Source organism: Buteo buteo, chromosome 4 (assembly GCF_964188355.1).
Source record: "Buteo buteo chromosome 4, bButBut1.hap1.1, whole genome shotgun sequence".
Classification (NCBI taxonomy): Eukaryota; Metazoa; Chordata; class Aves; order Accipitriformes; family Accipitridae; genus Buteo; species Buteo buteo.
The window spans coordinates 54218964-54233196 of record NC_134174.1 but is presented as its reverse complement, the minus strand read 5'-3'; the positions used below and the strand labels follow the sequence as shown (position 1 = coordinate 54233196).

Below are 14233 nucleotides of genomic sequence, written 5' to 3'. Positions count from 1 at the left end.
GCAGTGGGGAACCCTCCCCGCCCTTACCCCTGCATCCTTCCATCGAAGCTGCATGTGAAGAGCAGAGCCACATGCCCACAGTACACACAAACGCCCCATTTATTGTTTGACACCAATAATCACAGCCTTGGAAAGAGGCTCCCTGCAAAAATAAATAGTCACATTTTTCGAGTGAGGGGCCTGGGTGAGCAGGTTCCCCCTGACCAGCGGCACGGGCTGTGGTAGCATAGACCATACAAGCTGTCCTGAGCCCACAGGGTCTGGTGGGGGGGGGTGTGAAGACGCACCTGAGGCAATGCAAGGTGCAGCCCCCCTCCCACACATACTGGAGCATCATCACATAATGGGAGTGGGGGTTTCAGCCGGAGGGTCCCAACCTGCTCCGTAGTGCCCAGGGAAAAGGTGCAGCAGACGAAGCAGCCTTGTCCATCTCCTCTGTGTCTGGGCAACGGGGGGCTAATGCCTTGTGGATGGTCGGGGGATTTTGTAGAAGTTGAATGTGGGTGGCCTGCAAAACCAAGGTCACTTATGTCACCCCCAGCCACAGAGGGGAGCAAGGGACAGGCCAGGATGCGCTGAGATGGCCAAATGTCATCCCACCCCTGTCACCCAGTCCCATAGGAAAGAGGGTATGGAGACCCTGCATCCCACCAGTTTGGGGGGGGGGCTCGGAGCAGCAGCACCCCCAAACTTAGGAGTGTGGGAAGATGATGTGGGGAGACCCCAGAACACTCTACACTGCACAGATCCCACCTTCCCAGTCCTCCCCTGGTACCAGCACCCTCCAGTGCCTGCACTCACCCTGTTCCCCTTCTCACCACCCTCCTGTGCCCTGTCCCCCCTCATGCCACAGGAGCTGCCCCCACCCACTGCTACTTACATCTCCAAGGTTTCATTCCTGGAGGGGAGAAAAAAGAGAGAACAGTGTCAGTGGAGCAAGAAGGTGCTTCCTGGGACAGCCCAGCATCTCCCAGTGGGACAGGGTCTCCCCTGGGGCACACAAGGAGGACAGAGGGGGCTGCAGGGTGCTATGGTCCCCTCCATCCCAGCTGCCCCATCTGGACACAAAGCACAGGCTCCTACAGCTCTCCCCAAACATTGCTGCCCCCAGAGCATCACTGCTTCTTCCCCAGGCGGGCAGAGCGGGGCTCCACGCTCACTGCCTCAGTGGCACACCGCTCCCCCATGCCACAATTTCAGTTCCCCCAAGTTTCCCTGGCAGCTGAGCCCGTGTCTCCAGCCGGTTCGGCTGCTGGCTGCAGGGGGAAGTGAAAGGCGCCGGGGCCACCAGTGGGGACCCTGGGCACGCTGCGGGCAGGGCACAGCCCAGCTCAGCACCACATCCTGCACACATCCCATACAACCCCAGCAAGGGTCCTGGGAAAGCCAGGACGCAGAGCGAGGAGGAGTGGGGCAGGCAGAGGGAGGAAGGCTGGCTGGGGCCACAATGGGCTGCAAGCCCCAGGTCCCTAGGCAGCTGCAAACCTGGAGCAAAGGGGTGGCAGGTGGGGGGCCGGAGCAGGGGAACCCCCAGCAAACTGGCTGCACTGCAGGGCCAAGCCATAGCCCTCAGCAGTTGGAAATCCAACTGGGAACCGCTCACCACCCTCAGGGGTTGGCGGCTGCACTGGAGGCGTGACTGCTGGTCAGAGTGCCCCAGAGGAATGGGGAAAGGGTCCCAGAGGGCCGGGGGACAGCCCTGGGGCGCCGGTGGCCACGGGCGCGCGAGCAAGCACTGCACCCTCGTGGCAGCGACGCCAACAGTGCAGCGCATTGCATTCTGCGCGGCATCCAGCTGTGCTCCCGTTTGGAGGCCCCAGCACAAAAAAATGGTGCAAAGTAGAGCGAATCGGGCGGCAGACCCCCGAGCCAGGCTGGGGGCTGCAGCCCTGCCGTGCAAGCCAGGCTGCTTCCTCCGAGGGGGGTCACATGCAGCTTCAGCTGCCCAAAGAGGAGTTGCAGAGCAGGCAGAGACAAGCTCTTCTCCAAAACGTCTTCATCCTCAGAGGCTGAAGGTCCCAAGCCACCTCCCTGCCCCCCGCCCCAGCCCACATTACTTTAGGATCAGCCCCACAGGCTGGCACGGGGCACATGAAGGGGCAGTTTGCAGTGCGCAGGGTGGACCCCAGACCCAGCGTGGTCACAGGGGGTGGGCAGCTCCTCACCTGTAGACATCGGCGGTGTCCATGCGGCGGTAAAACTTGGCAAGTCTGACGGCCAGGATGATGCTGGGCAGCAGGAAGAAGGTGCACCAGCCCAGGCTGAACCAGAAGGTGTTCTGGGGGGGCAGGGAGAGCCATCAGGGCCCAGACAGCAACTGCGAGAGCCTCCTTTGCTCCCAGGCCCCCCCAAAGACCACCCACCCACCCCTTCTCACAGCCTGGCCTTTGCTCTTAGCCACAGCAATCCACCGGTGAGATGCTGAGCCCTGCTTGCTTGGGACAGAGATGGGTACCCCTCATCCTGTGCACGAGGGGGACAAGGGGACCTCGTTACCACCCCAACACACGTGTCACCCTTCACACCACAGCCCCACTCACCAGAGAGTCCAGGATGTAGTTGCAGGTGATGGCCTCCACATTATCCAGGGTCTGAGCTATGGGCTTGCAACGTGCCACGTCTCCTGTCAGCTGGGGACACCGTGGGGACAGGACATGTCAGTGTCCTCAAAACTCTGCAGCCCGTCCTCCCCTTCCCTCCACCCCACCAAGGAAGGCTCAACTCACCCTGCTCTTGGCCCAGGAGATGTAGGTCTCAAAGAAGTCCAACAGCTCCTCCAGGAAGGCCCATGTGTCCTGAGGGGAGCAAGCGGAGAGTGGAGATGCTGCACCCCCAGCCCACTCCATGCCCCATGTCCCCTCCGTGTCAGGATCAGGGCTGTCAGACCACCTCAACCCAGCAGCTGGCCCCTTCCCTGGAGTGCCGTAAGGGCAGGGGTTGCCCTAATGGGAGGGGGCACCCAGGGGTGCAGGGGACCCCCAGGGAAGACGACAGGGTGGGACGAGCAGCCAGACATTGCTTGGCATCCCTGCGCAGAGGGAGGTCTCGTGGGGGTCCAGCCACATCCCCACCGGGTGGCCCGGCAGCAGGGCAAGGCGAGCTCACATTCTTGATGATGTTTGCCGTCTCCCTGTCCAGGAACTCCTGGGTTTCTCTGGCTTTGTCCAGCGCAGCTCTTGTCTGTGCCTGGGGTGAAATGCGCTCTCAGCAGCGTGATGGGGGAATTGGGGTTCCCGCATCTGCCCCACCCTGCCCAGCAGCAATCCCTGGGGTGCAGTGTCTCTGAGCTGTGGTGTCCCCAGCAGTCACACGCTGGTAGTGCCCGAGTACCTCAGGTGGAGGGAGCCTGCACCTGGCAGGGTCCATGGCGTGGGCCCCCATCCCTCTGTCCCGTGAGCAGCCCCTACAGTGCATGCTTGGGGAGTCCCACAGCAGCCACCAGCCCCCCCAGACTGCAGGTTAGCCCCCACCATCTCCACTGCGGGACCTCAAGGGTGCTTCGGAGTGGGGTGCGCTCAGGAGGCCCCCTTGTGTGGCTTACCTTGAGCTGGGCAGCCCTACTCTGCACCGAGTGGATGTTCTCCTTCAGGCTTTGCTGGGGATGGAGAGAGGGGGGTCAAAGGCACAGACCCCATGGCTCAGCCAAGACCCCACCAGCAGGCTCCAAGCTCTGGGAGAGCCCAAGCCAGCACCCCCAGGACCTTCACCACCCCAGCATCGCTCACCAGCGGTCCAGAGAAGCTCATCTGCATCTCCTTGTCCAGCTCCCTCAGCTTGCGAGCATCAGCCTTCAGGTCCTCTTTCACATCCGTGCCCTGGAGGAGCTGCAGTCAGCGGTACCCCCCAGCACGAGGTCCCTACCCCACCACGGCCAGCGGATGGGGGGCCGGGCTGGAGAAAATTGCTGGGGGAGGGCGAAGGGCCTCGCCTCCCCTCGGCAACCAGGTCTGTGGAGGAGCCCCCACAGCCAGTGGCTTTGGGGACAGGGTGGCCATGGCCCTGGGGTGCCGTGGTCTCTCACTTTGTCTGCCAGCTGCTCCAGCTCTGTGGCCAGATCCAGGAGGCTTCCCTGGGTCACGTTCTGATCCAGCTGGAAAAGGCAGAGACAGAGCCGTGAGAATCAGGAATGGGGCTCACGGGGGGGGCCATACACCATCCCTGCAGGGCAGAGTGGAGCCAGGGCCTCCTGGTTGCAGGAGGTGCCCGGTTGCCCCAAGGGGTGACACATGGTAGGGGACACCCTGGGAGCCTCTGGTGGAACTCCCACAGCAGCAAAGGGGAGGGGGCAGTGGACCACTTCAAAACATTCCAGACACCCCCATCCCAACACAAGGCTGCCCCCAGCCCACCTGCTCCAGGGTGAGGGTGAAGTCAGGGGGCTGCCCAGCCTGGCTGGCGTTCAGCAGCAAGTCTCTCTGGCTTTGGCTGAGCAGGGAGATGGGGCTCAGGGTGATATTCATCTTCTCGAAGGCCGTGGAGATCTCTCCTGTGTACTGCCAGAGCAAGGGGAGCCGTGATGGGGCACGGTGCTGGCCCCTCACTGTCCTCCCCAGTGCCAGCCCTGTGCCCCCAGCTCTGCCCCCCAGACCCTGGCACCCCCACGCTCACCTGGCTGATGTTCAAGAGCTCGTCCAGGGACACGGTCTGGTCCAGGTGCAGCGTTTGCCACAGGGCAGCATCTCGCTGGCACTGCCTGTGGGAGGGGAGCACGGGGCTGAAAACAGGGCAGGCGAGGGCCACCCCCTCCCAGGAGCATGTCCTCGCCCGCGCGGGCAAGTCGCACTTCGCTCCTTCCCTGGCATGGGCGCCTGCCCGCAGCCAGGGCAGGTAGGGCAAGCTGCCCCCATCCCGGGGAGCATCCGAGGGCGCTGAGTAGCTGTACCCCTTCCCAAAGACGCGGTGCTGGGGCTGGGACCCACCTGTACATCTCCGAGAAGTTTGCTGTGCCACCCTCCTGGCCCAGCAGCTCTGACAGGTTGAAGCCGGGGATCAGGCCAGGAGTGTCCAGGAGCTGAGAGCAAGGGAAGAGATGGAGAAACTGGACACGGTGCAGGGCAGGACACTTGGGAAGAGCTTCCCAAACTGGCCAGCGCTGCCTCCGCTCCACCAGGTGCCCTTGGAAAGGTGGCAGTGGCTCCAGGCAGGAGTGTCTCCCCATGGGGAGCTCACCTGGAAGAGCTGCTGGCTGCGCCAGGACTCGCAGATGAGCATGTAGATGTTCCCCCCCAGCACGAAGGTGATCAGCACCAACAGCATCAGCAGCCAGGAGAAGATGAAACTGAAGCCGACCCCTCTGCCGGGACAGAGACACCATCAGCAGCCAAGGCCCTGTGCCCCGGTGTTGATGCTAGCATTGCCTCCACCGGCAGATCCCAGAGCCTGCACACCCCTTGCACCCCCAACGATGTCAGGAAGCACCACCATTCCCACAAGCGTGTCTCCACTCTGCCTTTGGCCCCCGGAACACAGCCAGGCTGTACCCTGGGCCATATTTTCCCCGAGCTTTGCAAGCCACGACCCACCTGCAGAGTCGTGGGACCACGCACACACTGCCAGGCCCCCGTCGGCGAAGGGTGAATGGGCTCCACTCGAACACCTTTCACCAGCACCGTGTTTTACCCTCGTGTTTACCGCGGTGAGTTGCCATAGGGCAGGCCATTAAGCCGCAGTAATTTGATGATTTGGGAGCTTGAGCATCCCCAGGCCAGCCCTGCCCACCCATCCCACTGCTACCACACACGTCCTCGGCAGCCGAGGGAGCCTCACGCCATGAAGAAGTTCCCGCCGGCATTGGAGAGGCTGCTGCGCTGCGTGGGCAGCACACTTTCCTTCAGCCCCAAGGGCCCCAGCAGCAGCCCAAAGACGTTGCAGAGGACCACCAGCAGCACCATGCAGCACAGGAGGACACATATGCTCCACCTGGGGCAGAAGGAGGGCCAGGAGTCAGACAGCAGGACCTGGCACCCCGAGCGACACCCAGCATCCCATCAGCTGCCTTCTCAGGGAGGAAAAAGTCCCCAGGCACCCTGGCAGAGAAGGGGCATGGGTGGCTGCGAGGCACAACTCTGGCTACCCTGCACCCACAGCCCCACCATCGAGCAAGCCCCCAGCTCCAGCAACTGGAGGATCAAGAGCCTGAGCCTCTCTGGACAAAGGAGCCGGGGGATGCAGCAGCCCCTCGCCACGACACTACCTGAGCCTATCCAAGGTGATGATCGGCTCCCTGTACTCCTCCAGCACCGACGTGGCGTTGCCCACGAAGGCCTCAATATTCTCCTCCACTTCCAGGAGCGGCAACTGCTCCTTCCAGCTTCTGATCTCCTGCCTGATGAGGCCCAGCTGGTCCTGGGTCTCTGCAGGGGACAGGGACAGGTCGGTGCTCTGAACTGCTGCCCGGGTGCTGCTCGTCTGGGGCAGGTAAGCCTGGGGCAGCGAGGAGTGGGAGAGGATGGGAAGGAACGGGGTGGCTTTGGTCAAGGATGGCATCAGCATGACAGCACATGGGGACTTGGAGACAGCCAGCGCTGCAAGCAGTGGGGTGGCAGCAGGGGAGGTCTCCAGGCAGGGATGGGATGAGAAGGGAGTACGGAGCCCTGGGAGAGGGGCGATTTGGCACACGGGCCACAAAGCCCTGCTTACTTGTCACCACGTCCTGGGACTGCTCTTGCACCTTGGCAGGGGTCGTGTCCAGCGTGCTGTTAACCTGCGTCCGGGGGGACACAGCGTATAGCTCATGTCCCTGCCTGCAGCCCAGGGCTGAGCAGCACATTCCCTCTGTCCCAGAAGCTGGTGGCACAGGACAGCCAAGCTCCCCCCAGCACCCATCCCTGATGGTGCCAGCGCTCAGGGGTGGCTAGGACAGCGGGCAGGCTCCAGCCAAGGCAGACCTCTGACGAGCACATCCCTCCACGCAACAGCAATTAACTCATTGGTGGCTCATCCCAAGCCACCCCATCACAGCACAGCACCAGGAGCACCCAGCCCTGTGCCTGGGTGCGGGGGGGGACACGACCCCTTACCTTCTCTAAATCGGATGCTATGTTGGAGCCAGACACATCACCCAGTGCCTCCAGCTGCCGCTCCACACCGGGGATCTGTGGGGAAGAGCCTGGGGTGAGGGGGCTGCAGGAGGCTGGGGAAGGGGCTGCAGGGGGGCCCCTCGCCCCGCACCCTGCCCCTCCTCACCGTGCTGAAGTTGGCACTGAAGGCGAGGCCGTCCAGGGACACGCTGCCGCAGGGGTGGCCGCAGCGCTGCAGGGTCTGGTTGAGACCGTCCTGCAGGCTGGCCAGCCGCCGGCTGTAGTTTCTCTGCAGCTCCTCGAGGCGCAAGCGAGTGCTGGCGATGCTGCCAAAGGCGGCCGCCAGCATCTCCATCCCTGGGGAGACAGCGAGGGGTAAGGGGCTTCATCCTGCCAGTGCAGCTGGGGCTTGTCCTCACCCAGCTGAATCTCATGGACCCATCAAAAAATGCAACATAGGGGCACCCCCTAAAGCCCCAGCCTTTACCCCAGGCTGCAGCTGGGAGGCCAGACGGACCCCCCTCCCTGGGAGCCTTACCCAAACATGCATCCACCCCAGCTCTCAGACCCAGTATCCCCTCCCGAGTCCCCTCCAAGGCCCTGCCAGCCCCCCAGCAATGGGGCCACTACCTTGCAAGAGGCTCTGGAGGGATCCCAGAGCCCCGTCCGTGCTCCTCCTGATGCCCAAGACGATCATGCCACCCAGGTTGGGCCCAATGTCTGCAGAGATTGGAGAGATGGTGTCAAGGATGGGACCCCCAGGGTCCTGGGTCTTGCAGGGGAGCTGCCGAAAACACTGACACCCCCTCTGCAGGAACCCATCCCACACCCACCCCCCGGGCAGGGGGCTGAGGGGACCCCCCACCCTGCCACCACCTGCCCGCATCACTCTCCTCAAAGACCCTGAATGGGGAAAAGCAGCACCTGGAGCAGAGCAGGAGCTTGGAGGAGCCCCCAAACCCTCTCCCTTTAGACATCCCCATGAGAACCAGCCCAGTGGCCCCCAGGGTCAGCAACCATCTGCAGGGCAGTGAGGCACCCCCACGCAGCACCCCCAGGCGCCCCCACTCCCCAAGCACCCCCAGTCCTGCCAGAGCAGCTCGCTGCAGGTGCATGGGGATGCTCCAGCCCCTCACTACCACACACCCTCACCCTGGAGGCTGCGGTTGGCGTGACCCAGCGGGACGTCACTGCTGTCGATGACAAAATTGATTTGCTGCAGGGACAGAGATGGGGTGTCAGTGCAGGTGGGGATCCTTCCCCGCCTCCAGCTCCACTGTCATCCTTCCCCGGGGGGCTCTTTGCCCCCCATCAGGCACCCCAGCCAGGGTAGGGGGACCAGGCGTGCCTGGGGGATGGAGGCCACGTAGATGCGGACATTGTCCAGGGTGTTGTTGACATTGGGGAAGGTTCCACACACAGCCTGGGAGAAGCGGGTGTTGCTGACGAAGGCACAGACGTCGCCAGCCCTGCAAGAGAAGGGTGGCAGGGTCAGCACGCGGGGACCTCAGTCCCGATGCTCCCCCCCAGGACCCTCTGAATCCACCTGCACCGACCCCAGGCTGCAGGGTCCAGAGCACACCGCTGAGCCCCACTTCCAGAGCATCCCAGCAAGTGCTCTGCACACAGTCAAGGGACCAGAGAGGAGGGACACGGGAAACTGGGGCACGGGGGAGCACGGTGCCTGGTGCACCCACATTTCCCTGCAGCAAAGCTGTCGGGAAGGGTCTGTGCCTGCCAACGTGCAGCCCCCCGGGGCCAACTCCCCACCGCTGCTGCTTCCTCTCCTTTGTCCCGCCGTGCCGGGTTCTGCTCCTCTGAACAATGGCAGCTTCCTGGCACAGCCGCCAAGCGCCGGCGTTTCCACCCTCCCTCGGGTCCCATCCGGAACCTCCCAGCCAGCACACTCACAGGAGGAGAGCAGAGACCAGCAGGACACCGGCCCAGAGCACCCGGCGCCGGCAGCCCATCCGCCGGCCCTGCTTCTGGTACATGCGGCCCCCACAGTTCCCGCAGCAGCGGCAGCAGCAGAAGCAGCATCCCACCAGGGGCACGAGGATGATGAAGAGGAGCCCGATGGCCATGCAGACCAGGAAACCCAGTTCGTAGAGCAGCAGCTGGGAGAGGAAGAATGAGAGGCAGCATAACACCGGTGCCCCTGAAGGGTCCCCCGCACGGAGGGTCCTGTCCAGACCCCCATGGGGCAGGATGGGTCTCCCCAAGGGTTGCACATCTCCCCTTGCTGCTGCGCAGCACAAGGGGCTCAGCCTCGGAGCAGCACCCACCAGCATCCCCCAGGCTGTGGTGGTCTAGGGCTGCCGGCTCCCTGCCCTGGCTGCCCACTCACCTCCTGGACTTGCTCCCCGACGGCCTCCTCACTCTGAGACTGCCCAAAATCTGCGATCAGTTCTGGGGGACAAGGAGTGGAGAGGGCTGTGAGCAGGCACTGGGCCCTGGGGGGCTATCCAGGAGGGCCCCACACCCTGCTCGCCCCAGAAAGGGCCTACCAGCACTGAGCATCACCTCCAGCACTGCGGCTCAGAGCGGCTGTGAGTGCATGGTGTGTTTCTCCCTTCCAACTGTCCCTCCCCGGCCATCGTGATGCACAGCCCTTTTGTACTCAGGAAAAGCGCTGCCAGCCCCCAGGCTCATAGGGGTGCATGGAGCAAGGACAGTCTTCACCTCAGCAGGCACCAGGGGCAGGCATGGGGGAGAATGCTCCGACAACTACCTCGGCTGCCCTTGGGCTACCCTCCTGCAGCCCAGCCCCAGGCAGACACCCGGCTGGCACTGCCAGCATGGGATGGGTGCTGGAGCAGTCCCCCCACCACACTGCCTCTTTCACCCTGAGGGCTCACCATGCCCGTGCCCCATGGCCTCATTACAAGCCACGCTGGCACACAGTGCCATGTGATCGTACCCTGATATCTGCACAACACGAACAAGGCCACAAAGCTGTTGTGTTCTTTGCCAGCCACGTGTTTGCCTGCAAGTTTCTGGCTAGCAGGGGCTGAGCCCAGCAAAGGAGGAAGCACAAGTGCCAGCAGCCAGAGTGGCAACCCCCCCCTCCCCAGGGTGGGCAGCACGCGCCTCAGGGGCATCGAGCAGCTGCAGGGTTCTGGCATCACCCATCCAGACCTACAGCCACTTTGGGGCAGAGCTGTGCCAGCGACACATCCCCTCGGAGATGAAGGAGGGAGAGCGAGCACTGGCAAGCAGGGTGGTGCACAGGGGGTGCCTGCAGCGCTGGCGTGAGGGCACTGGGACATGCTGTTCTTGGTGGCCCTAAGCCAGGTCCTGCTGAAAGCACACCTTGTCACCTCAAGCACAGAGGGCTGCAAGCCAGGCAAGGACCCTGCAAAATCATAGGTAGCGTGCGGTTTGTTCTGCACCTTTCGTTGGGGCCTGGGATGAAGATACCTGGAGGGAGGACAGGGCAGGACTCTGCAAGGTGGCACTGCCACCAAAGCCTGTCCTGGGGCCCACCTGAGACTGGCCCACAGTCGTGATGGGACACAGGCAGGACACAGCTGGCAGTCCTAAGGGACCCCGCTCCCTTCCCATCCCTCCTAACCCAGAACCCCACCATTTAAATACTGGGTGGACAGTCACCAGTGCAGGAGGGCTCAAGCTCAACCAAGACCCTGCAGCTCTGAGCAGCCCCCCCACCCCATCACCAGGCCCCCCCCCCCATGCACCCACCTATGGGCAGAGCATTGGGCTGCACCAGCCGCAGGAAGCCGTGTGCCATCCCCACCAGGCCCGGCACGCTGCTCCCCGGCGCTTTGGGGCCAGGGCCGTACGTGGGCTGTGAAACATTCCCCAGCTCCATCGTGGCAGCTCCAGCAGGCACCTGGACACAGAGAGGGGCTGTCAGTGTCGTTGGGGTGCAAGGCCACCCGACCCGCCCTGCCTCCGAGCAGGAAATGCGGGGAGAAAAAAATCAGGCACCTGCCAGCTCCTGCCCGGAAGGAAAGAGCTATGGGAGAGCACCGGGGAGGGATGGGGAGTTCCGGGAGCAGCGGGGTGGGGGGCCAGGCAGGAGATGCCCATGAGGGACCAGAGGGGCTGTGGGGGACGAAGCGGAGATGAAGCACTTACCCTGTCCTCGGCACCTCCATGCACCCACGTCTGCCACAGGGCCCAGCCACGCAGTGCCAGCGTGCAGGCTTTATGGTTTGTTTAAGTTTCAGCTGTGATTGCTGAAAAGCTCCTTGCCAGGGAAGGCGGCGATGCTGGGATCGCCCCACCCTGTCCCTACCACCTCCTGGCAGCCGGCCACCCCGGGCCACCTCTGCACACCCGGGCTAGGGTCACCACCAACCCGTCCCAACCCAGGCATTGGGAAGAATCCCTTCTCCTCGCCCTCTGCAGAGCTCCCGCATCCTTTCTGGTTTCCTCCCATCCCAACCCAGGAGCTGGGTGATCCGTGGTGATCCCGAGGGCACCCATCCCGCCCGCTCCACCCCAGCACCAGCTGCATCCCTTCTTCAGAACAGGGTGTGCTGGACCGGCCACAGTTTCAGCACAAACCAGCTCTGGCCACAGAACCAGTTTTTACACTTAAAAAAACCTTCCCAAACGGGGCATTGCAACAAACCCGGCATTTTCCACAGGCATCCCCATTCCCCCCCAAGTGGGGGACAGCCTCAGGGGCCCCCCGACAGGATTTTTCCTCCAAGGCTGGAGGTCTGCCAGCGCCTGCCCGGCTCCGTCTCCCCCTCCCCGCCCACCGAGGAGGGCTCCCACGCCGCGGGAGCCACGCGTGGCTCTATGCCTGCCACCCCCCCGTGGTCCTTAACCCCCGCCCCGCCGCCGGGGAGGGCCGAGGGTCTCTCCCGGTTGTGCCGCGGACGCACCCGGTAGGCGCGGGGCGGGTGCCCCGGGGGTCGCGTCCCGGTGGGCGGCGGCGGCGGCGGCGGCGGCGGGACCTCCCCGGCACGGCTCGGCTCCGCACGGCACGGCCCGGCTCCGCACCGAGACCGCGGCGCGGGCGGCCCCGGGAGGGGTGGGCAGGGCCGGACGGGGCCGCCCCTTCCGCCCCGGTCCCCCGGGGTCTGCCCGGGGCGTGCGGCCGCCCCGGCCCCCGCCTCTGCCGGGGGAGACCCCCCGCACCCGGCCCGCGGCGCCTCGGCACGCCGCCTCTGGCCCGCGGGGAGCCCAGCTCCTGTCCCGTCCCACCCTGACGTCCTGCGGAGACCCCAGCTCCTGTCCCGTCCCACCTGGGAGAGCCCACTGCCCCCCGCGCCCAGCCCCTCTGCCCCACGCCCAGGTGATGCTCTCTCCGCCCCACAGAGACCCAGTTCCGTCCCCGCACTGCCAGCCCCGGCGCTGGCCCCTCCAGCAGCCCACCCTGCCCCAGCCCCCGTGCCCAGACCCCCCCCCACGCTGCCCACCTTGCCCCCACGCCAGCCCTCGGCCGTGCCCCGCGACTCCCCGCCTCCCTTCCCGGGGCAGCCGGTGCCCCCAGCAAGGGCCTTGGCCCCCGCCCCAGCCCTGTGCCCCCGCATGGGGCACCATATGCTTTCGGATGGGCACCAGTGGGGAGTCTGGGCGAGCCGTACCTGTACGTGCTTTGCACGGCTGGGGTCCTTGGCCCCCTTACCGCCAACGCCTTGCCGGCCGCCATCTCCTAAGTTACTGCTTAACTTTCTCTGGCGCAAGCAGGCATCTGCTCTCCGTGACCTTGGGTGAAGGTGGCACGGGGAGGAAGGCAGCCCTGTCTTGGGGTTTCCTCCTGGCCTGGCCTGTGCCAGGGCACCGCGTGGGACCCTCTGGCTCAGCACTGGCACTGGGGCAGGGCAGCACAGGACAGAGATGCAGCCCCCAAGAAGGGAAAAAAAAACCCCACTCAGCAACTGTTAAGTTTTGCACAGCACTGGGGCTGATGTGGGGAGGGAGGTTCGGGCGTCTTACGGGCATCCCTGGGCTTTCCAGCTCAGACCTCAACCCCCAGGTGTTGCACTGGGGCCCTCCACCAGCTCCCAGGGGCGGGGGGACACGCAGAAGCCGGGCACCAGGGACAGGGCTGGCTGCCCTGGCTGCTGCCCTCTCCCAGGTTGGTGTGTGCCCTACTCCCACAGCTGCGTGTGGGCAGGATCTGGCCAGGCACCTGTGGGATCCCTCACAGATGGAAGGATCTGCTTCCGCAGGGTATTGCTCCCTTTCAGCCCAGAGCATCCCGCTGAGGCTGCTAGAGCTCGGTGCACATCAGGAGCAAGGGTGTTGGCACCTCAGCCCAGGGTGCCACCATGCCACGGGCTCACCGGGGCCGCCCTGCTCCCACCTGCCCAGCCACGATCTCCCACCATAGCACAGGTATCCTGCAGCTCCCCAGCCCCAGCCCCGTCAGGGGGAAGGACGGCAAGGTGACATCCCTCAGTGCAGATGTCAACCCAAGCCCTGCCCCTGCTCTGAGGACAGGGGCCCATCCTGCCCCCACCCTCTGCTGCATTAGCCTTATTTTAAGAGCCTGGTTTCCCCCACATCCCTTTTTCCTCCCCCGTTACTGCCAGATCTGCCCCTCGCCCCAGCAGCCACAGGCTCCTTGCCCTGCACATTTGGCCAGGAGGGGTTGCATGGGATGAGGCACCCACAGTTTAAGCCCACTGTCCCCATAGCTGGGGGCTGGACCCAGCTGCCCCCCAGACTCCCCACCCAGTGGGGATGGCAAAATGCCATCTCTGGAGTCAGCTATCTGCCCTGGTCTGGGGGAACTGGGAACCAGCACCTTGCCCCCAGTGCTGGCAAGGGGCCCCCCAGCTTCTGGAAGATCAGGGTAGCCCCCATGGAGGCTGGTGCTATGCCTCCCCCTCTGGGAGGGGTCACCTCTCCCCCCTTTGCCCCCCCAGGACACCTCCATGCTGCTCAGCTGCTGCTGCCCCGTTTCCACAGTGGGACAGTCCCACCCCCACTGCTCCCCAGGGGATGTGCCCATCACCTTGGTGTCCAGCCAGGCCCCGAGCCCCTTCTTTGCTCTGACTCGGGTAAAGGGCTGTTTGCCAGCAGCCCTGTGCCTCGTCCTTGCTGGGATTTCTGCCTTCCATGGCGTGGCAGCAAGCCAGCCAGGGCCAGGGCCAGCAGCCCGAGGTGAGCCAGCATCGTCCCAGGAGCACAGCAAGCCCTGTGCCCGCACCCCCTGCCAGGGCACGGGGAGCACAAGGGGACACCCCTCTGCCTTGCCCACATCAGCTGGTTCCCATGCTCAGAAATAA

General features: G+C 64.5%; 1 protein-coding gene across 2 annotated transcripts; it reads right to left on the bottom strand.

Moving 5' to 3' along the window:
• Positions 1–61: 61 nt before the first annotated feature.
• LOC142030293 (prominin-1-A-like) lies at positions 62–11968 on the bottom strand. Of its 2 annotated transcripts, XM_075026223.1 has the most exons (26): positions 11879–11968; positions 11121–11188; positions 10722–10872; positions 9367–9428; positions 8931–9136; positions 8368–8488; positions 8172–8235; positions 7650–7739; positions 7186–7376; positions 7020–7094; positions 6640–6703; positions 6194–6353; positions 5767–5919; positions 5170–5293; positions 4920–5011; positions 4609–4693; positions 4350–4493; positions 4022–4090; positions 3726–3815; positions 3542–3595; positions 3106–3186; positions 2727–2795; positions 2541–2630; positions 2166–2278; positions 881–898; positions 62–508 (listed from the first exon to the last, which is right to left on the bottom strand). In XM_075026223.1, exons 3-26 carry the CDS (start codon positions 10849–10851, stop codon positions 457–459), a joined length of 2397 nt encoding a protein of 798 aa, XP_074882324.1. In that variant the 5' UTR covers positions 10852–10872; positions 11121–11188; positions 11879–11968; the 3' UTR covers positions 62–456. The 2 variants fall into 2 exon arrangements, with proteins under 2 accessions (XP_074882324.1, XP_074882325.1); XM_075026224.1 differs by lacking the exon at positions 11121–11188 and having other exon boundaries at positions 11879–11962.
• Between the last annotated feature and the right edge of the window lie 2265 nt (positions 11969–14233).

What these genes read in the sequence shown, in the direction of transcription:
- LOC142030293 (XM_075026223.1), bottom strand. Translation starts at nt 10,851, where the DNA reads ATGGAGCTGGGGAATGTTTCACAGCCCACGTACGGCCCTGGCCCCAAA. An exon ending in GCCCAATGCTCTGCCCATAG is followed by an intron (nt 9,429 to 10,721) that starts GTGGGTGCATGG and finishes CTTGTCCCCCAG; the next exon opens with AACTGATCGCAGATTTTGGG. An exon ending in TCGGGGAGCAAGTCCAGGAG is followed by an intron (nt 9,137 to 9,366) that starts GTGAGTGGGCAG and finishes TTCCTCTCCCAG; the next exon opens with CTGCTGCTCTACGAACTGGG.